The 23851-nt window shown below is 39.9% G+C and overlaps 2 protein-coding genes across 2 annotated transcripts; both read left to right on the top strand.

Annotated features, from left to right (window-relative positions):
• The first annotated feature begins 12096 nt into the window (after positions 1 to 12096).
• LOC104452166 (DELLA protein RGL1) lies at positions 12097 to 13908 on the top strand. Its single transcript, XM_010066679.3, has one exon. The coding sequence runs from the start codon at positions 12097 to 12099 to the stop codon at positions 13864 to 13866; it is 1770 nt and encodes a 589-aa protein (XP_010064981.3). The 3' UTR covers positions 13867 to 13908.
• Positions 13909 to 19520: 5612 nt separating this feature from the next.
• On the top strand, positions 19521 to 21276 carry LOC104452156 (DELLA protein GAI1). Its single transcript, XM_039316239.1, has 2 exons — positions 19521 to 20606; positions 20707 to 21276. The coding sequence occupies exons 1-2, from the start codon at positions 19521 to 19523 to the stop codon at positions 21274 to 21276; spliced, it is 1656 nt and encodes a 551-aa protein (XP_039172173.1).
• The last annotated feature ends 2575 nt before the right edge of the window (positions 21277 to 23851 follow it).

Below are 23851 nucleotides of genomic sequence, written 5' to 3'. Positions count from 1 at the left end.
GTGGAGAATTGAAGAAGAAAACCAAGAAATTCGTAGGGGCTGCTGGCTGGCTACATTTGGCCTTCAATTTGCCTTTGTTTGTAGAGAATTTGAAGGGAAATTGGCTTGTGAAGGAAGCCTTGATAGAAAGGGCAAAAGACTTTGGGATTGTAGCACTCAAGTGGGAGATATTTCTACTGCAACCTCATTGGCTAGCTTGAAGACTTTCAAAACCCTTGTCCTCTCTTGTTCCCCCTCCTCCTTCCTTTTGCTTGACCAGCCCCCTATAAAAGAGTTTATGCTTTCTTCTTCACTTCGCCTTCCTCATCCTCCATTTCCTTGCTGCAACTTAGAGCTAGCTAGCCATCTAGTTGCTGCCCTAACCCCACCTAGCCGCCTGCTGTAGTGTCTTGCCATTCCTCGCCCGCCTATCCCCATCCAAGCTTAACACCAGCCCTTGCTCGACCGGCTACCACCAGCTTTGCTCGACCGCTAGCTTGCCAGCTTACTGCCGCCATTGACCTGTTCCGCTATCACTACCTCTAGCCACCCCTGGCCGTGCCGTCTCCATGTCCAACCGAGCCTAGCCGTGACCAACAACCCTCCAAGACCGAACCAAGTCCAGCAAGCAAAATTGGTCTTCCAGCTCCAAGCCGTGAGCTGCAAGGTTGTTTTCAACCCTTTCCAAGCCTCCTTTGGAGTCGCCGTAAGCCCAAGTCTTGGTCGCCGTCGCATCACTGTTGTCGTAGACCCGTTATTTCACTCATCCGATGAGTTAGCATCCTAATATCTAATTATGGGGTTAATTACACTTAGTTGGATTAGTTTAGATTAAGTGAGGATTAGGGGATTAGTTAGTCTTAATTAAAATTAGTGTAATTTAGTTAGCTTAATTAGTTAGTTAGATTATTTAGTTAGGCTAGCTAATTAGTTAGCTTAGTAGGTTTATGTAGCTAGATTTGTTAGATTAATTTAATTAATTCAATTAAGTGGTTAGATTAGAATATGTAGACTAATTAAGGGTTTAATTAAAATAATTTGCAATTTATTTAACTAAATGCAATTTATTTAATTAAATGCAATTTATTTAATTAAATGTAATTTATTTAATTAAATGTAATTTATTTAATTACATGTAATTTATTTAATTAATTATTATTTAGCGTAAATTATACCGAGATAACCGGTTGTCATAATTTTATGTTGATCATCGTGGTTGTGTTAATTTGTGCAATTGATTACTAAATTGTCATGCTCCGAACCTTAAGCGCGCGCGCATTCCTTGATGGTCGACTAAATTGCGACGTTCCCGCGACCCAATCGATTCATATACAAGCGAAAGCAAAATAAGCAATCCACAAACAACAACCAAACATGGGATAAAAAAGTAGGACAATCAAATCAAACCAAACACACTTTATAAACAAACAGGTCAGCCCTACAAGGTTATATACAAAAGTCAAGGCCCAAAAAAATAAAAAAAACTACCTAGCTGACCCTACCCCGGACCATCCTACTTAGGATCCAGGTCCACTATGACACCGTTAGGAATATCGATGTCTAGTGGATCAGCTACTTCCTCAACGTCAGGCTCCTGCTCATCCTCAGGCAACTGGTCTACCGCAATATCAGCTAAAACATCGGCGTGCATGACAGGGTTAAGTACCTCCCCACCCTCAACCTCAACGGCGGATCCGTCGAAACCATCCATGGGACCTTCCCATTCCCCATTAGGCCCGTAACAAAAGCACGCCCTGAATTGATGGGGTACTCATTGAGGTAGGCCATCATCGACCAAGATCGTAGTCATGACAAGCTCACAGGTCCAAGGACTCCCGAGGACAGGGAAGAAGGTACTTTGCTCGCTATACCCTCGCAGCTGCCCAAAACGAACTGGACGTACTTCCATCTAAGGACCTGTAAAAAGATGAAACCCACAACGGGGTGAAACAATGTCTCAGCGAGTTCACGCTCTAAACCCCGATTAGGAAGGTAATACGCCTAGAGGCAGTCTAATCATACATCACAGAACACTCACGTCGCCTCAGCACCTTCATGCACATCAATACAGTTCATATAACAGATGCATATAGTAAATGCACTCATCAATTGGAACATCTCACTTTTAAACCAAGCAATCACAAGGGTCCCGATTATAAGACAAAATCATTATGACACATCTCATTCCATACCACACAATTTCATTCCATAATCAGGCGCGGCTAAAACACTCATTCATGTGTTCCAATTGATTACGACCCCACAAGCACAGCCTACTCGACGTTCAACGGTCTTCCAACATAGCCGGGCATCGTCTTGCCCCATCGAGCATGGCAACGTTTACCTCAAGACGGCATTCCCGAAGGAGTATTGGCCCAACCTCTACTACAACTGGCATCCGTTGACAATGGCATTCCATATAGGAGTATCGTCCGGCGTAAATACTCGCGACGGGTTCTCATAACCATCACATGACCATCCAATCATTGTACTTTGCACTCAAATTCCTCAATTAAAAATAATATGCTTGACATATTTTCTTCATATTAAAAACACTCGGTAAAATAATAGTATGTGGGTACACAGTCAGATTGAATCAAAATAAGTGATACCCTTCATTTTAAAAATCCCACTAATTAATATAGTACTTAAAAACATTTTTTGTGTTAAAACCCGACACCCAGTATTTTCTAGTTAAATACCAAAATTTCATATTTTCAAAATAATAAATCAAAAAGCACAATCATCATTCAATTGCACAATCTAACACTCAATTGTATAAACTAATCACACCATGGCAATCAACACGAAATTCTAACGACCGGCTATCCCAGTATAAATTTCGAAAAATATTAAATAATTAAATTAATTACGAAAATAATTAAATAAATGCAGAATAATTAGATAAATGCCTAATTAAGCCAAATACAATAATCTAATCACCAAATTAGACCTAATTAAAAAACATACTAAGCTAGATAAATCACACAATCTAATTAACCCTTAATCAAACTAATATAACCACATAATTAGCATAATTAACCAACTAAACCACTAATTACACTAATCTAACCATCTAATCCAATCTTAATCTAACATAAACCTCTCCTAAGTATAATTAACTCCCTAAAGAGTTTAACAAGTAAACTCACCAGATTTGCGAGCCGATGACTTCACGGCAACAGCGACCCGAAGGCAAGCGAGACTCAAGCCTATGACGACACCAAGAGAGGTCTAGAAATGGCCGGAAACGGGCCACGAAGCTCATGGCCCAACTATGAGTTTCAACTCTGTAGCTAGCTGGAAAGGGCCGGACCGAGGGGCTAGGACAGGTTGGCGGGGCCAAGCGACGACGACAACGACTGGGGACAGTGAACGGCTGCAATGGCGACTCGAGAACGCAATGGGGACGGTCAGGCGAACAACGACGAGCGGCCAGGGCGCAAATGAGGACGGCTTGAGGCGGGTTGGAGTTACGCAGGCAAGTGGGATGGCAAGCAGGCTCGAGCGGCTCGCGCGCGGCTTGGACGGCAGCGAAGGGGCCTAGCAGTGGCCGACTGGTCTTAGCTTGATCTCTGCTAGTTCTTGGGTTCTAAAACAGTAACAATGGAGGGAATTGAGGCAAGGAAGAAGATTAAGAATGAGCTGCAGCTAGAGGGGGAACAACAAGCTACAAAAGTCTTCTCTAAATATCTACAACACTCAAGTATAAGGCCCCATAGCCTTCAACCATAACCCAGTAACTCTTATCCCTCCAAATCTTCCTCCACAAACCAAGGATATTGTTGAAATTTTGCAGTCCCCCCATGGCTACAAATTTCACTCATTTACTCTTCAATTCCATTCAATTCCACTCAAATTTCATCCAATTCAATGGCAAAAATGCCAAGGAGGAAGTCTACGCTCAATTCCACAATTTTCCTCGCCAATTCCTTCAACTTGATGGCTAAAAATTTACACAAAAACAGCCCTATGAATTTCTCAGTCCAAAATCGCCCAAATTTGAATTTTCGACAAAAATCTAGACTCGCCAAAAATTATTTGAATGATGAGTTGACGTTCCTAAAATAAATCGTGACATGACAGAACTTTCAATTTCTAAAATCGAGTTCAATTTCGTGGTTAATTTCAACCAAATGTGATTTTAGCATTACCCAACCCACCTAGTAGTTTTTAGGAATTTTTAATGCATTTGACCCATGGTCGATTATTTTTTATCCACATTATGCATCTTTCACTCATAGGCGACTCTCGGTTGTCATAAAAATCTCAAGATTTCAAATACGGGCACAGAGAACAGAAACGATAGAAAAATCGGTTTAATGCCGTTCGACAAGAATTTTGCAATCGGTGAAATTACCCACACTTTAATCACATGCCTCTGTTGAATCGACATATCTCTAGTCTCTAATCGATTTTGATAGTGCCTTATTGACCCTTATAGATTAGCACGATCGAATAATTAATTTATGATCGAATTCTCAAACCAATTGCATTTATATACCTTAATAGTTACACCCGATAGATTAGTTATCTCGTGAGTAATCAACTCGGAGAAAAAGACTATAAGCGTGTCGATGAAAAACCCATTTCATTTAATTGAAAGCATGATTGAAAATCAGGATATCACATCAATTATGTAATTGGGTGCTTGGTGATGATTTTTAATTATTATTTCAAAAATATGATTTTTTTGTATTTAATTAGAAATATATAAGGTGTCGATTTTTTGCACCGAAAACGTTTTAAGTACTATATAAAATTGTGAAATTTTTAAATGGGAAAGTATTACGTTTTGTAAATCGATTTAACGGTGTGACCACACACAATTATTTTACTGAATATTTTTAATACGAAGAAAATGTTCCAAGTCCATTATTTGAAATTGAAGTATTTGAGTGCAAAGCACAATGTTCTTGGCCGAGCATAAATGTGCGTGTGATCGCTATCGGAACTCGTCACCTAATGAAAGGCGGGGAGACGATGCTCCTTCAAGAATGCCCAACGTTAACGGATGTCAGTCGCAGTGAATATTGAATCGATGCTCATTTGGGAATACCGTCTAAATGTAGACATCGCCTTGCCTAACAAAGCGGGACGACGCCCAGTTATACTAGATGGCTGCCAGCTGATGAGTTGGCCATGACTGTTGGGTCGTAATGAATTGGAACACACTTGAATGATTGAGATAGCCTCGCCTGATTATGGGACGGAATTTTGTGACACGGAATGAGACGTATCATAACAATTTAGCCTTATAATCGAGACACGTGTGATTAATTGATATATGATCTAAGGTGTTCCAATTAATGACTTACGCTTGCTGCATTTATATATGATATATGAGATGTACTAACGTGCAGGAAGGTATGGAGGCCAGGTAAGTCCTATATGTTGCATGTTAGGCTGCCTCTAGGTGAATTATCGTCCTAATCAGGGTTTAAGATGTAGACTCGCTGAGACTTTATCTCACCCCATCGTGGTTTATAATTTTACAAGTCCTTAGATGGAGATGCGCCACATTCATTTTGGGTGGCCACGAGAGGCGGAGACCTAGCGTACCACACTCCCTATCCACAGGACCAACTAGACCCGTGAGCTCGTTGTTATCACCATTTGGGTCGATGAGGGCCTACCTCAGTTAGTATCTCATCGATTCAAAGCGTAGTTCCGTCACGAGCCTAACAGGATTCTGGAGGGCCCCTTGGATGGTTTCGATGGGCCTGCCATCAATGATGAGTATGTGGAGGTACTCGACCCTATCGTGGACACCAATATTTTGGCTAATATCGAGGTGAACCAAGGACACTAGGTTGAAGAGCCCACAGTAGAGGTAGCAGACCCATTAGACATCAACATCTCTAACGGTGTCATGGTATACCTGTTGACACCTAATTTTTGCCCAAAAATATTTCATTCCAGCATATAGATTATCTAGGTGTTTAATATCGTGTTTTAAATGAAAGATGTTTTTCCTATAAAAAATAATAATAATAATTTTAAAAAAAAAAAAAAAAGAAATCGAAAAAAAAAAAAAAAAAAAAAAAAGAGAGCAAGTTGGGGCCAACGATCTAAATGTGACTAGCCAAGCCTAGGAGGTCAGATTGGAATCCAAATGACAAGTTGGGGCCAAAATGCAATTTCCAAAAGTCGAGGACCAATTCGCAAATTTTGTAAAATTTGCGCCTGAGCCCTTAAATCATCATCTTGGTCATCAATTAAGTTGAAATTGAATTTGGCCAAGTAGAATCAATCAAATTGAGCCAAAAAGACCACATTTGTATTGAATTTGGTATTTTCGGATAAGAAAATGGCCAACTTTGAGGGTCTTTTTTTGCAAAATTGGGTGGGCACAATTGCGAAAAATGGTCAAGATCTTAAGCTACTATACATGAGGTTGCTAATTGATCAGAAACCGCGGCCAAATAGTGGATTAAAGCACTCAAATCAGCAGCCAAAACTCAGTCCACGAGTTGGTCTTAATCCGGAGTTGCTGAGTAAGCAATTTGGTGGCCCCACCATATCCTCCTCAGCTGCCCAACCAGCCCGATCTTTGCACGTGATGGAAGACCGTATATAGCAGTGCAAGTGGACGAAAATTGGCCAGGGATAAGCTTCTGACAACACCGGAAATTCGCAGCAAAGTCCGCACACTCAACAGCTGCAGAACTTAAAAAATTGGCTAAGTCTGAAGAGTAGGTGAAGTAGCCCTGTTGATAGGCTTGGTAGGTGGACAAAAGGCTGACTAAAAATCCCTTAATTCGGGGGATAATATCACTAAAGCAAGGTCTTTCAGGGGATGAGAGAGAGGAGACGAGAGGGAGAGGAGAGAGCTCGGAATCGTCCCCCAAAGGGGCCCTCAGAAGCAACTCCAGAGGAGAAACCCAGAAAATTCCAGATCAACCTTTTGAGAGAAAAGTGAGATTTTCACAACCCTTCGGCCAAAATTAGCCAAAACCTTCAACTAGAGAGTGAAACTTCACTCAAATATCTTTCCATCCATAGGTCGCACGTCCTAAATGGAGATCGGGAAGGCCTCCTAAATCCCCCCGAAAAACACCCTCTAGGCGGGCCAGGAAACACTGAAAATTTTTGTAAGTGTTGAGCCCAGTTGGTCACGAGTGGGAAAAAGGCAGTGTTTTTGAGAAAGTTGAGAAACAAATGAGAAAAATATTGACTTCTAACCCAAGCTACAATACATATAGTTTGGGTTGGTGTCAATTTTTCTAACAAAAGACGTCTTAAAGTCTAATTTTAGAGGTCAACAAAAACCTTCGTCGTCAGTTCTTCTTTTCTGCAGATCTCATTTCCAGTTGAAGAAGCCAACTTCCACGTGCTTCCAGAGGACAATTTCTCGGTTTCCTTGGCCAAGAACCACTTGAAAAGGAAACTAGGAAGTAAGGTAAGCATCCTAGATGTACGTATTTTCGATTTTGAGTATGTTTTGATCATTAAAATCAAGAGGGAAACCAGCCCGGAAAACTGATTTCTGAGGTTGAAATTTTTCTAAGTGTCAAGAGTGTTGCATGTGTGCTTCTTGGAGAGGTCGTTTTGATGTTGTTCGGTGGGTCATTCTCTGTGATGTTTATTGCATTTGAAAGATCATGTTACCTACTTTTACTCGGATCAAGTAATGTTTCCTTTAGATCTCGTATACGATGAGTGTTGAGGCTTGAATATGGGCATGCAACCTGTTTACTTGACTTTGGTTCAAACCCAGATTTCAAAATCAGCTCAACCCACATATTTGAGGCCGATTCCAGCTTGGTTTTCGTGTGTTTTAAGCTGTGATTTCTATCTAATCTTACTCCTTGCATGTGATAGTTTAACCTTGATGTTTTAGTTCCACATAATATTGCTCATGCGTTGAGATTGAAGGCCGCAAACATGGCCCGAGGAAGCTGGTTTGGGATGATTTGATGCACGCCAAATGTTTGACGAAATGCGCAAACCAAGTTTCGATCTTGAAACGGTCGATTTGAGCTTGGTTCTTGTTATATTCATGTGCTGGGTAGTCCTAAATTAGTGTAAATCGGCATATATTGGTTTAGGGAATTAATTTTAAATAAAAATAATAAAATAATAAAAAATGAAAATTTCAAAAAAAATTATAAAAATGATGGATGACATCAAATTAAGGCAAAAATGACATCTAGGAAAGTTTTCTTTTTTAAAAGGTCATTTTCTTAATTTAATGATATTTTGGTATTTTATAACCATTTTTGTAAATAATCTATTTTGTGTAGATTAAAATTATTTAGAGTTATTTCATGCATCTAGAGTAATTTCATGCATATTTATATTTCCATTTCGCTCACGGGGTCCCGTCCCGGGGCGTGATAACAAGGCCATGTAATATTATTTGCCCGACTTGTATCGGGTCTTTCTTTTTTCCGCATTACTTTCAAGTCATTTCAATTTCTTAAATATTTACTTGCGCACCGCTTTTCATTAATTTGAGTTTAAATTTATCTTCTAAATTATGTTAGGATTAGTTTAGACATTAAGGAAAACAAACCTACAAAAACATTTGCATGGACGCTTAGCGGTTTTATAAAGATTATAATTGGTAATCAAGATTGTGTGGCCATTTAGATGAACAACCTTTTAAGTTAGTGGTACCGCAAGGGCGTTAATAGAAACATTAGCGTAAACAAGTCCCCGTTCCTAGAAATCTCTGGTTGCGTAGGAATCGTGACAACACTCCCGTGTCTCGATTGGTTTCTAGCCGACCCCAATAGGCTAGTGGCGACTCCTAAAAATATTTAGGTTGTTAAGAACTAAAAAAAAAAAAAATCCAACGTCGCGCGAGGTATGGGCTTGGGAGAGCTCCGTGTCTAATTTAGGGCCATTGGTCCGCCTCTTTAGGCAAATACCCCTAAACCTTCTTCCTTTTCCCCCGAACGGAAAAAAGAGGTCGTGACAATACCCAAATCCCAAGTAGGTAGGGTCCAAGGTAGAGTTAGCTTAGTCACTCCTTTTTGGGTCTAGACCTTTTGTACATAACTTTGTAGGGCTAACTTGGTATGTTTATAAAATATGTTTTGTGTTAATTAGCTATCCTACTTCTACTATCCCAAGTGTATGTTTGTTATCCGGAGATTATTAGTTCACTTCCGCATGTGCATAAATTAATTGGGTCGGCGATGCATCATGGGATGTCGCATTGTAGTTGACCACCGAGGGATGTGTGCGTGCTCGGGTCTGGGCGTCATAACCATGATATTTTTTATTATTATTATTGGCGAATGTGTAATCCTGAGAAGACTAAAGTGATTTCCACTTCTTCTAGTCAAATTACCGCTAAGAAGCTTGAGCTTAGTGCCAACTTTCAACAATGGAAGAGAATTGTGAAGCTAACTTTAACAAGTAGAAACCAACATATATACTTGACTTGGCCTTAACCTAATGATGACGCAACTTGAGATATTGTTGATTCACGTATTCCTTGTCAAATATTGAACTCTATGGAGAGTAATATAGTTGATCTAGTAACTCACTTTGAAACAATCAAAGAACCATGAGAGTATTTAGGGGTATTGTATTATCGCCAAATTAACCTTTCATGGATTATGAGCTATCGCATGAGTTTTACCGATTTGAAAGGAAGGGGCATTTCATTACATAATAATTTGCTGATTTTAAGAGGATGTCTGAGGAAATGAATGCTTTTCTCCCTATTTCAATCAATGTCTAGCAAATGTAACTCTAGAGAGAACAATTGGCTATAATGGATTCCTAAGAGGTCTAAGTCCAAACTATGAAACTATTAGATCTTAGAGTCTTGAAAGAGAGGCTATTGCACCACTCACAAATACATTTGCTCAAGTTCTTCGAGTTTCTCATTTTTCTTCTCAAGACACCACGTCAATGGTATAGATAGTTTAACTCTTATGTGTCAATCTCAAAAAAGTGGTGCTGATAGGAGTGAGGAGGACATAATGATCATGATAGCCATGGTGGTGGCCAAGGCACAAGAACAGGGAGAGGCCAAGGCCAACAATATTTTTATGGAAAGTCTCACATTTCTATTGATAGCTTAGGGGCTATTTGGACATGTAATTACTTTGACAAACTTAGTCACATTCAGAAATTTTGCTACAAATTACATGGGAGATCGGGGCAACAACAACAGTTTGCAAATTTCACGGCTTTCTTCTTCCACTGCTGCGCTGGTACAAATAGATAATACTACTGCATGCCTTTTAGTTGCTACTCACCCTTGGATCATTGATTCAAGGGCTCCAATCACATGTCAAGTCTTTCAGGTATATTTTCCTCTCTTACTCCATCATCATCTATTGTTACCCTAGCTAATGATTCATCTACACACATTAAGGGGGTTGGTACAGTCCATCCAACTCCATTATTTCCATTATTCTCAGTGCTTTTATCTCCCACGATTCCCAGCCAAAACAACGGGGGGAAGAGCATGTGCGTGTAAGTTTCTATCGTGTGATTTAAGTAGCATCTCAAAATGAAAACAAGCATCTTGTCTGGTCTTGCCTTTGCCTTGAGGGAGAAAGACCGCCAAGGAAAGTGACCTTGCCCCTTTGAGACAATCCTCCTATCGATCCACACATTCAGTCTTGGGCTAAACCGAAGTCGCGTTTGTCTTTACCACCATCGAATCTGCGTTGATTTTGGTGTCCTGACGGGGCAATGTCCATGGAAGCGACGAAGAGAATAAGACAAAAGTCGCATATGCAATTCCTTCAGCTCACTTTCTGCAAAACTTCGGACAATGTTAAGTGCTCCAGGAGCTATCTGTCCTTTACCTCTTGCTTTCTTCTCAGGTCCCTTTATTCTTGTAGAACGAAAAGAAAAGTACATCGATTTTACCATGTTTGTCATCTCTTGCGTGATTTTAGCCTAGTTGGAAATGTTTTCTCGACTTAGCAGCTAAGGAGTGAATTATATGCGTGGATGTTGATTGACTCGATCCATTAGAACCACCAAATGAAAAAGTCAACATCTTTGGGCTACTGGCTTCCTGGCTTTTAGACTCACTTCTGAGTTAAGCTCGACCTTATTCCTCATCAAGACTTCAATGAATCTTCACTAGTTGTGACTCAAGAGGTGCTGAGAAAAAATTAGATTTGAGGCGTGAAGATCATTGTTGTGGCTTCAGTTCGGCAAGGCTTGTTCTCAGGAAAATTCCTTACGGAATAGTTTAAGGAACATTAATCTGATTTCCGGCAGTATAAGCTTGCAGGACAATCGCTAAGATATTGCAATTCAGCATTTCAGTCCTTCGAGATGTTTTGTCTCTTCCTGGTTTGGCAATTCATGGCGTTCGGCTAATACACAATGACTAGTTTAACGTTTGCAAGACAAATGATCATTCGACAGAGTATCTGCGTGAATAGTTTATGTAAGAATGATTATGGCCCACAAGCTATTATAAATTGTTGGCTTAATAATTACTTACATGCTGAAAACCGATGGAAGACTAAAAGATAAAAGACTGAAAAGTCACAACTGTTATGAAGTTACAACGAGCTTATTGAATGCACTTATTGATATTATTAATCAATAGGTTAATATTAATTTAAGTAGCAACAAAGAAGTTGCAACTTTGCTAATCTCATGAAGATATAACGTGCTTCAAGGGAAGGCACGCATTAAATCCATCTAATGATTGTACTCACTTATTACACCTAATTTTTTTTTTTTTTTTTTTTTTCTACTCTATCCCTACTCTAAAGATAGGGTCTGGTAGTCGCAACCCACTTTATCCCCATAACAACCCTCACCTTCCCCTTCCATGAAAGTTGTTTTATTGAAAGATAGGGTCTGGTACTCTCTTTCCCCATAACAACGAAAGTTGTATTGAATCCTCTATCAGATAAAATAACTTAAAGATTAAAGTGAGTTATAGGAGAGAAATCATATTTGTTCATTTTTTTTTTTGTTTTTTTTTTCTGCAAGAATCATTTTCTGAAGGTTATTTTTCTTAAAATAAAGGACATCTCAAAGGGAACCTTGAGTGAAACCTTAGCACTGTCGTGCTTCTTGTTACGTAGGACTACACGCCACTTGTATCGTGTATTTATTCAGCATCATATCAGGGGTACATTCCGCATAACAAACTGTGAGCAATATTTGCGGTTTTAGATGGCAAGTTCACCGTTTGCTTCTGCAGAACACAGTTTTTACGGAGTCAAGGACAAGTTGAGTCCTTCGAACCGAAGCTATGGAGGTGTCGAAGAAGAAAGAATGCAAATCCTTTTTTCAGAAGCGGAAGATTGGGAAGAGTCCCAGGACATCAGCTCCTTTTCAGATTACAGATTTCATGGCAGTGACATGATGAAGAAGCAAGCTCCTTTTTCCGAGTATCAACGGCAAGAGCAGCTACAACAATTGTTATCAGATTATGGGCTCCTTGATAATCTGCAATACGATATTGCCTCTCCCCCTATCCAGACTAGTCTAGATGAGATCGCAAAGTTCAGCAGAATCTCTACTGAGCTGCAAGATATCATTGAGGCCAGGAAGGACAAGCCGTTCCAGTTTCCTTTAACATCACTCGAGCTTCTGAAGAACTGTGGAAGCAGGTTGCGACGGCTGAGCGGAGATGGGGTACTCAATCCAAACACTGAGAACAACAAGGCCGAGCTGTCTGCTTCCGAAACCATGAGGATTGCTAGCGCCAAATTTATCCAGTCATCTTCTGTGGCAGCCGTTGATCTTGTGCTGCCTGGCCATCCTTATGATTATCATTTCTCTTGCTCATCAGAAGACGAGGTAAGGAACGTACAACTTGCTGAGATCCTCCTAGGTGCTGCTGAGAAAGTGGGATGTCAGCAGTTCGATGCAGCGAGCAAATTGCTCAACCAGTGTGATGAGTTATGCTGCAACACAGGTAATCCGGTAGAACGGGTAGTGTACTATATTTCTGAAGCCCTTAGAGAGAAGATTGATCGGGAAACGGGAAGAATCAGCATAAAGGGCCTGGGAAAGAAGATGAACCTTGATCTAGATGAAGACATCATGAGGCCAAGCCCTCCTATCATGTTGAGTCACCAACTAGTCCCGTTCTCTCAGATACAGCAATTCTCCGCAATACAGACCATCATGGAGAACGTGGCGGAGGCTAAGAAAGTTCATGTGGTTGACTTTGGGATATGGAGTGGCGTCCAGTGGACGGTCCTAATGCAAGCCCTCATGAATCGACGTGAATGCTCCCTAGAGCTGTTGAAGATAACAGCCATAGGTACTTGTTCCCAGCAAGCGATTGAGGACACAGGTAAAAGGCTGGAGACTTTCGCTCGACTGTTCCACGTACCGTTTTCTTTCAAAATAATCATGTTGCAGGACATGCTCGAACTCAAGGAGGATCTTTTTGATCTGGACAAGGAAGAATTCATTGTCGTCTATGCTCGGTTCCTCCTTAAAACGATGATTCCTCAGCCTGAGAGGCTCGAGTCTGTCATGAAAGTGATTAAAAAGCTAAACCCATGTGTGATGATGGTCACCGAAGTCGAGTCAAACCACAACTCACCAGCTTTCACACATCGGTTCCCTGAAGTGCTTTTCTACTACAGTGCATACTTCGATTGTCTTGAAGAGTGTACGGAGCGAGATGATGAGAACAGAACAGTTCTCGAATCTGTGTACTCGGGCCAAGGGATTAGGACCATACTGGCAGCTGAAGGAGAGGAAAGGAATATTCGGAACATAAAAATCGATGTCTGGAGAGCATTCTTCAGTCGGTTTGGAATGGTCGAGGTAGATTTGGGCACGGCATCGCTATATCAAGCAAATTTGATGGTAAAGAAATTTCCTTGTGGAAGTTCTTGCACGCTTGAAATGAATGGAAAATGCCTGATTATTGGGTGGAAGGGCACGCCTATTCATTCTCTTTCTGCATGGCAATTCAAATAACAAGTGTTTATAGTAGCATGATCACATACTTGCTCCATACCTTTTTGCCATAACTTAATCCAGTTGCAAACTCTTCTTATAACGTTTGATCATATTCTTCCAAGTGTTGGATAGGGAACTGTTGGATTTTGCGGAAGCGTGTGTGTATTAGTTATAGTTCTTGGTTTGTGATGTGTGCAAGTGTATGGTATAATTTATGAAAGATGGACAAGGGACAAAATATAATAGTTCAAGAATAAAAAACATGAATATGAGGGAAAATAGTTTCATTAATTAAAGGAAATAGTTTGATGGAGATAGTCATGATGGAGGGTTTTCCCACACAAGGTGGACCTCTCACAAGGTGGAGGGTTTCCCCTTCGCACACTCCCAAATGATCAAGTACAAGCCTATTTATAGGCAATTACAACCGACTTAGTCACCGCCCTAGACAGCTAATTTCCTTCTTCTCCAAGTACACTTGCTGCCCATGTACTCTTGATCCTTCTTTCTTCATGGTTAAGAGTCAACAATTGTGGGCTGCACTTTTGCTTCACGTTCAAGTTAGTAAGTTGAAGGTTGCTTCCTGTTCTTCTCTTGAAAACTCCAGCAGCAGCATTAATATTATTTTAATGTGTGCCCCTTCCTTTTCTTGATCAGCTTGTGGCTTCTTCACGTGTTTCCCATGCACGTAGATTTCTCTAGCTTATTCTAGGTTTTTCTTTGATGCTTCTTCACAGAGTCTTCAAGTTCAACTTGGACTCTTCATTTTTTATTGCATGGACGTGCAATGTTGCCGACTCATTTCTTCTCCATTAGGCTAGTGGTTTCTAGACTTTGTTGAAAATGAATCACCAATTTCCAACAGGAACATATCTCGTTATAAGACCAGAATGTTCTGAGGCTGTTTTTACTCTGCTGAAATGTGACAAGAGAGCTTATTTTGTTAGTGTACCTTTGGTTATGAGATTCCTTCCTCGAGTTCTGCAGTATCATGACAAGATTGCAAGCTCCATGATATGTCACTTTGCAAACAATCCCAAGAGAAGTATGATATCATGTTTCTTTCTTGTTCGTGTGTGATACCAGAAATGTTAAATCTTTTACTGATATATATTACTATGATGTGTGTTATCTACTATAGTATGACTAATGTGAGGGGGATCTTCCTTGTCTGAGTTCTACTTATTCTTACCTGTGTTGCAGATCGCTGTGAATTTGCATTTTAAATGTTGCATTGATCATGCTTTTAGTGTGGGTCAATTTCTGAAGGATTTGACATATCACAGAAGAGAGAGTTTTCCATAAGCTCTTTGTGTACATTATCATGGAAAAAATTAGGCTTTCAGTCGTCTGTCTTTGTTTCTTCTTTTGCCTTTACTGCACACTCGATCACCAGGATGCACATCGAATTTAGATGTAACCAAGGATAGAGTTGATGAACCCAAACTGTCACGAATCAAGGTAGTTCTTACCAAAAGAAGAATTTAATTTTTCGGATCAAGAATGCAACGATTTCCTTTAGAAGCATCTGCATATTCATTACAGTACCTATGAGTGTTCCACTTACTCTTTTTAACACTAGTTCTTATGATTCGACTTCCTGCCAAATTCCATTCGTTCGCATTGACTCCCTGAATATGTGCATGCACCGACGGTGGCATGTGTGTTTTTGTGTGTGTGTAGAGTAGGAAATAATGGGTGAAAGCACTCCAAAATATCATCAACGATGCCGAAGATACCGCACTGACTATTTGGTAATCAGGCTCAAGCAAATTAGTTATCAAGATCCATCAAGATGAGGGAAAAGATCATGACTTGGTAAGGAACAAAACTTAGCATGCTGATCGTGAAGCAATTCACTTCTTTAAAGAATAGAAACACCTCTAGGCACTCCGGCAGGCAAGAGAATTTGAATTCTGAGCTCTGCACATGACTCGGAGGCGAATGAAGTGTATCATATATCAAGCGAAACATCTTAAAGCTTCTAAATTTAAGGAATCCACCCAATTGGAAGACAGTTCTTGCTAGCATAGTGAGACTGAAATGAGTCATGCTTTGATCTGAAATGGAATCTTAAGTGGTATCACCAATTCCCATCCAACTCCAAAATAGGCATATGAGATTCTAAACCTTAATTAACCCAGATAATTTCTTCAAGCACAGCTCTTTGACAATTAAACTGAGTGTAGACAGCCACACTTTTGACCCGGTCAAATATTGTAATTTATCTGCTTAATTTATATTTCACAAACACCTAGTTTCATAGAATCTGTCTAGGGTTTTCACTTAACAACAATAGTAATCTTTAGCAGCTAAGTGCCCCTACTGCTATCAGATGCCAAGTCCAATCGGCTTCCTTCAGTCCTAAGAAACCGTTTCCTCTCTAGTTTTACCATTGCTAAATCGGAAAATCTCCAGGTCATACTTGTCCTCCACCAAGGCTCGCCGTTGACAATCCTGACTGGATCTTTCCCGACCAACTCCGAACTCAAATCTAGAGGGTTGTGTCGATTACACGTGAGTGCTGATTTGGATTGTGAGAATGATGATATTTTCCTTTGCATTGGTTGGGCTAACTTAAGAGCTGGTATTGAGAAAAAAGTATGAGCCGATCATCAATTGCTAGTAAAAATTATAAGGTTCTGTGGAAAATAAATTATTTGAAAAATATTTTTCAAAAAATAATTTTTGTATCGTTTACAAAAGTAAATGACCAAAATATATTTTCATTGTCCATGAAAATGTTTAGGCATGAACTATTATCGATAATGAAGACACTTTTTAATTACTAATTATTTCAAGCAATATAAGATATTATTTTTAGGAAAATATTATTCAAATGATTCATTTTCTATAAAACAAGCAGAGCCTAAACCATGCTCACTCTAGCATCAAAATTTTAAATTTTCTATTATGTCGCTAAAAATCCTAAATTTTGCTTATCGTCTCATGAATATATCAATTTTTGTTGTGTCATCAAAATCTCCAAATTTATATCGGTGTGATAAAAAAAAAAGTACTTTAAATTTGGCTTTTAAATAAAATATTCTTGTGAAGACAAAAAAAAAAAAAAAAACATTTTCTTTTCTTGTGAATTTTTAAAGAAACCATATAATAAACTATGTAAGCTATATAGACAACAAAAATCTGGGTTTCGTTGAAATTTTTAAAATACAGTATGGAATGTTGTTGAAGATAGAGAGAGTGAAACATATAGTTTTGAAAGGTCAAAAAGAGATGTAAATACAAAGCACTTTTTCCTAGTAAAAATAGTAGCGGGAGGGAAATTTCTTAGCTCAGCATAAACTGGGCATTTATTTTGACGGGCTATACTTGAATAGGCCTTATTATATATTTGAAATTCTACCATCTCGTGATTTGGAGCCTGTCAATAATTTCATAATTTACATTTTATTTATGTGCTTGGGTAAGTTTCAAGGTAAAGGTACCGTGAACCCTTGGCCTTATGTCCACAGTGGATCTAACACCACTCCAATCTCTCATATCAAACCTCTTGGGCGATTCTCTAGTCACAATATCTTTCTTCAGTATAAGGAGGGGAGTGTTTTGCTCTCTTTTTTTTCCTTTTATTGGAGACCAAACCTGTGATGAATGGCTTATAAATATACGCATCACTCCCAGTCAGAACGTGGGGAGAGCTTGTACAAAGTTTTCTTAGTAAGTTTCTATCATGTGATTATAAATAGTATCTCATAACGAAAACAAGCATTTTGTCTGGCCTAGCCTTGCCTTGAGAGAGAGAGAGAGAGAGAGAGAGAGAGAGAGAGACGGCCAAGGTACCTGTTTGAGATAATCCAACTATTGATCCACACATCCAATCTCCGGCTAAACCGAAGTCACATTTGTCTTTACCGACATTGATTCAAATGTCAAAAATGGCCGTCCTGTCAGGGCAATGTCCAAGGAAGCGATGAAGAGAAAGTGATCATGCTCATTTGAGACGATCCAACTATTGATCGACACATTCGATCTCAGGCTAAACCGAAGTCACTTTTGTTTTTACCAATATCGAATCTAGGTTGGGTTTGGCCGTCCTGTTGGGGTAATGTCCGAGGAACCGACGAAGAGAAGTATACGAAAGTCCTTGCGATTTTGGAGAAAATTAAGCTCCGTGAGCCATCTGTCCTTTTCCTGTTGGTTTATTCTTAGATCCCTTATTCTTTTAGATCCCAAAAATGTATTATCCAAGTTGGAAATATTTTCTCAAGTTAGAGAACTAATTAGCATTGACTTAGCAATTAAGGGGTGAATATTACTATTGTGGCTTGAATTCGGCAAGGCTTGTTCTCACAAAGATTCCTTACTGAATTGTTTAAGGAACATTCATCCGAAACTCCGGCAGGAAAACCTTGCAGGACAAATGTTAAGGTATTGCAATTCGGGTCAGCATTTCCAGTCCTTCAAGATGTTTTGTCTCTTCCTGTTGTTGCGGTTCCTGACGTTCGGCTTGTACACAAGGAAGGACTAGTTAGTTTAATGTCTGCAAGACGCAAATGGCCATCGCATCATCATGGAATGCAAGTCGATTATCGATTCTTTGGTTCATGACCTTGATTGAGTTTGGCCCTCAAACACATCGTGATCTGAACTGTACATTACAGCAGTGGTCTAACCCGCTGAGCCACACAAAATCTGCATGATATCACAGCAGACTCTAGAAGATCACACCATATGGGATTAAAAATTAGTCCAGAGACTTGAAGCATTGGAACATAATGGATGTCTATTAGGCCAACTTATTGATAAAAAGAGCGGCCTCTAGAACTAATTATAATACTCACCTAGCTATAATCATGTCCTATATTTTGCCTGGTTTTTATCTTCATGTTTTGCCTGGTTTTATCCATTGGCAAAGCGTGTCTGAGTTGTTGTCATAGCTGATTCAAATTTTTCCAAAAAATGTAAGTTCCCACTCCCTGACTTTTACTCAGTTAATCTCATTTATTTTACCAAATGAAGACTGCTCGTCAAACTATTTCTCGCCCCCAATTTCTTCACGGAAATGCGTGTTAGGAGCAAAAACCATTATTTCAAGATTCACAGAATACATAATTGTCACCGTGCGTGTTAAAGTGTCACACATTATTTATGGATGGAGTTTCAATGAGCCAAATCAGGTGAAGAATTTAGGTCGGACATTCCAACACGATATCGAAACTAGGTTTTTATCCACAAGAAAATTTCAGATAGGAGGCCCTCATTCGCCAATTCCATGTGCAGTTCTCAGTCTGGTTCGCACATGAAATGGGTGTTAAATTATCTCATCTCACTTGTCTGAGGCTCAGTAAACCTTATGATCATGTAGTGTCGCTCTACCTATCAGCTTAGGTCTTCGATAGTTGATTATGGTCCCATAAAATTTCACGGTGCTAAAACCACACTGTTAAAATCTATCGCCTACTATGCAGGTTGTCTCGATAATGTCAAAGTCCAGGCTAATGAAACAGTTCTTCTTAACTGAGAATCTTCCAAGGATTTTTTTTCTCCCTAAATAAAAGACATCTCAAAGGGAATCTTGACGTATAAAATCAATACTCTTGTGGCTTCTTGTTGTGTAGGAGTTCACAACACTATGCATTGTGTACAAATATCAATATAATGTCACAGGTACAATGGGGATGACAAACCGTGAGCAAAGTTTGCAGTTTTAGATGGCAAGTTCAGCGTCTGATTCTGCAGAATACAGCTTTTCTGGAGTCGAGGACAGATTGAGTTCATCAAGCCGAAGCTATGGAAGAATCATCGCAGGAGAAGGATTGCAAGTCCCTTTTTCCAAAGCCGAGGATTGGGGAGAGTCTGGGGACATCAGCTCTTTTTCCGTCTATGGAATTCATCACAGTGACTTGACAAGGAAGCAAGCTCTCTTTTCAGAGAATCAGCAGCAAGAGCAGCTACAACAATCTTTTTCGGATTATGGGCGCCTCGATAATCTGCGATGTGATGCTCCCTCTCTGCCAGTCCAAACTTGTCTAGACGAAATCAATAAGTTCGCTAGAATGTCAACCAAGTTGCAAGATATCGATGAGGCTAGGAAGGACAAGCCATTCCAGATTTCTATATCATCGCTCGAACTTCTGAGGAATGATGGATGCAAATTTAAACGAACGGCCAGGGATGGGGTACTCGAGCCACACACTGAGCACAGAAAGGCAGAGCTGTCAACTTCTGAAACCATGAGGATTGCTAGCGCCAAATATATCCAGTCATCTTCTGGGGCAGGTGATGATCTTGCGTTGCCAGGATACTTCTCTTGCTTATCGGAAGATAAGATAAGGAACGTGCGACTTGCTGAGATCCTCCTAGCTGCTGCTGACAAAGTGGGATGTCAGCAGTTTAATGCGGCAAGCGCCTGGCTTGACCAGTGTGATGAGTTGTGCTGCAGCACAGGAAATCCGGTGGAACGGGTCGTGTACTATTTTTCTGAAGCACTTAGGGAGAAGATTGATCGGAAAACGGGGAGAATCAGTATAAAGGGCCTGGGAAAGAGGATGACCCTCGATGTCGAAGAAGAAAGCATGAGGCCGAGCCCTCCTATCATCGCATATCACCAACTAGTCCCGTTCTCTCAGATCCAGCAATTCTCCGCAATACAGACCATCGTGGAGAACGTGGCTGGCGCTAAGAAAGTTCATGTGCTTGACTTCGGAATACGGAGCGGCATCCAATGGACTGTCCTAATGCAAGCCCTCGTGGCTCAACGTGAACACTCCCTTGAGTTGTTGAAGATAACAGCAATAGTACTCATTCGCAGCAAGTGATCGAGGACACAGGTAAAAGGTTGGAGACTTCCGCTCGACTGTTCAATGTGCCTTTTCTTTCAAAATAATCTTGTTGCAGGACATGCTAGAACCCAAGGAAGATCTTTTTTATCTGGACGAGGACGAATCCATTGTCGTCTATGCACAGTTCCTCCTTAAAACGATGATTTCTCAGCCCGAGAGGCTTGAGTCCATCATGAAAGTGATTAAAAAGTTAAACCCATGTGTGATGGTGGTTGTTGAAGTAGATTCAAACCACAACTCACCAGATTTCTCAAATCGGTTTGCCGAAGTGCTTTTCTTCTATAGTGCGTACTTTGACTGTCTTAAAGAGTGTATGGAACGAGCTGATGAGAACAGAACATTCCTCGAATCTATGTACTTTGGCCAAGCAATTAGGACCACACTGGCTGATGAAGGAGAGGAAAGGTCTATCCGGAGCGTAAAAATTGATGTCTGGAGGGCTTTCTTCAGTCGGTTTGGAATGGTCGAGGTAGATTTGGGCATGGCATCACTATATCAAGCAGATTTGATGGCAAAGAAATTTCCAAGTGGAAGTTCTTGCACGCTTGGCATGAATGGAAAATGCCTGATTATGGGGTGGAAGGGCACGCCTCTTTTTTCTCTTTCAGCTTGGAGATTCAAATAACAAGTGTTTGCAGGGGTGCGTTTTGCATACTTGCTTAGTGCTTGTTTGCCGTTGCTTAATCTGGCGACAAACTCATCTTTATAACCTTTGCTCATATTCTTGCAAGTGCGGGGTGGTGAACATTTCCTGTTGGATAATAAGAATGTTGGCTTGGCTGTTCTACTCTGTTCGAATGTAATAGGAGAGCTTTTTATATTAGCCTATCTTTGGTTGGAGATTCCTTCTTCAAGGTGTGCAGTACCACGACAAGATCGCAATCTCCATGATATGTCGCTTCCCAAACAATCCCGAGAGAAGTATGATATCATGTTTCTTTCTTGTTCATGTGCGATACAAGAAAATTAAAGATTTCTTACTGATATTATATGATTATTATGTGTGTTATCCACTGTTGTGGATAATCTGCAAGTATCTTTGCGGTCTGAATTTCCTGTAATTGCTACCCGTGTTGCAGAATGCTTTGTGTATTTTCCTTTTTACATGTTCCGTTAACCATGCTTTTAGTGTGCGTCAATTTCTGAATGGTTTGAGATATCACAGAAGATTGCAGTCAGCATGCTGATGACCACGAAGCAATTCACTACTTTTAAGAACAGAAACACCTCTAGGTACTACGCCAGGCGAGAGAATTTGAGTTCTGAGATTTGCACATGACACTGAAGCGACATGAAGTGCATAATGAATGAAGCTAAACATCTTAAAGCTTTTGAATTTTAGGAGTTCACACAATTGGAAGATAATTCTTGCTGGCGTCGTAAGACTGGAATCAGTCACTACTTTGATATGAAATTGGAGAAATGGAGATCACAAGTGGTGTCTCCAATTTCCATCCAAGCACAACCACTGTGAAGAAAACAGCTGAAATTCTCGCTTAATGAAGTAGAACTTTAGTCTATTCTGGAAGAAGCATATGAGATTCTAAAACTTGATGAACCCAGATTATTTCTCCGAGCGCATCTCTTCAACAGATTAAACTGAGTATCTAGACATCATTTTCAAGTTAGAAAATACAGTGTTGATGGGGTTCTTGACAAAGATGATGTTGCTCATCTACTCTTAACTCCATGGATAATGTCGCTGTGTTTCAGGACGTTGCCTCAAGACATGAGATCATCTTCTAGTTAGAATTCCATTTCTACTAATAGGCCTCCTGTGTTTCTTAGCCATAATGGCTGAGTTCACAGCCTCATCGGTTGGGCGAAACACCAAACTGACTCAAGAATCCACAAAGATCCCGAGATTCAGCAGCTGGAGTAATCTTTTGCTGCTGTTGATTCCCGACGCAAAATTCTTTTAGTAGTTATAGTAGGAGCCTCCAGTAATGCTCATCTCCGGCTTTGAATGCGGTCCTTATACATAATCTATTCAGGGTCATCCATCATAAACGGTAACCTTTAGCAGCTCATCGTCCAAATGGGTATTACTGTTTTTCGTTCTCAATGCTGAACTGCTACCAGTAGCCAAGCTCGACCGGCTTCCTTCAGCTGCAAGTAACCATTTTTCGCACTAGCTTCACTATTGCTAAACTGGAAAATCTCTTCGGCTGCTTCACCAATCCTACACCTTATGATTGGAAACCAGTTTGCACAGAATTCCACCAAGTCATTCGAAACACTCGATTTGAGCTATAGTTCTTACTTTTGTGGAATATGATACATTATTTATTCTTGATACTCACTCCCGGAAACAATTGATTCTATTTTTTTTTTTCAAAAACAAACAAAAAAAAGAATAGTAATCTGCTTGATAAATTTTTTTATTCTCGAACAAAATTTTTTTTTTTATTTTTAGAAATAGATTTAGAACATAATCAAGAAGCGAGAAAAAAAGTTATATTTTATTCTCTAGAACAATTCCTAGAATCAAGTATAATTTTTTTTTATTTTCTCTTCTTTATTCTTCTCTTTCCTTTTCTTCTTCTTCCTTTTGGCCGGTTGTCGACCTCAGCCATGGTCGATGACTAGCCAAATGAAGGCCAACATCGCTAGCCCCTGGCGACGCCTAGCCATGGCGAGGCTTATCGGCTCGAGCCTCCCCCAGCCATGGTGAGGCTTGGTCTCATGGTGGCTAGGCGAGCCTCCGACGAGCTCACCGGATCTCGTCCTAGCTTAGTGAGACTTTAGCATCTAGCCACAAAGGAGGAAAAAGAAAAGAAAATATAAAATATAAAACAAAAGCATTAAAATAGGGAAAAAAATTAAATTTTCCTACCAAAGGCATTTTTATCTTGAGAATAAAAATGTTTATCCCATGGCAAGGCTCATTGGCCCAAGCCGAGGCTTAGCCTCCCCTTGGCTAGACAAAGTCGAGCCTCACAATAGCCAAGCAAGTCTCCAGCAAGCTCACCAAATTCTCGCCCTGGCTGAGTGATGCTTTAGTGACGGACTACAAAGAAGGAGGAAGAAGAAGAGAAAAAGGTAAAAATAAAATAAAATAATAATAAAAAAGTTTTAAAAATTTAAAAAAAAAAATAAGAAAAATAGAAATTTGATAGTTACCAAACATTTGAAAGATTCAGAAATTATTTCAGTAAATAAAATAAATAAATAAATCATTTCTAAGTAAAAATTATTCT

The sequence above is a fragment of the Eucalyptus grandis genome, chromosome 1 (assembly GCF_016545825.1).
Source record: "Eucalyptus grandis isolate ANBG69807.140 chromosome 1, ASM1654582v1, whole genome shotgun sequence".
Taxonomy (NCBI): Eukaryota; Viridiplantae; Streptophyta; class Magnoliopsida; order Myrtales; family Myrtaceae; genus Eucalyptus; species Eucalyptus grandis.
The sequence above is the reverse complement of the archived record's forward strand: the minus strand, read 5'-3'. Positions and strand labels throughout refer to the sequence as shown.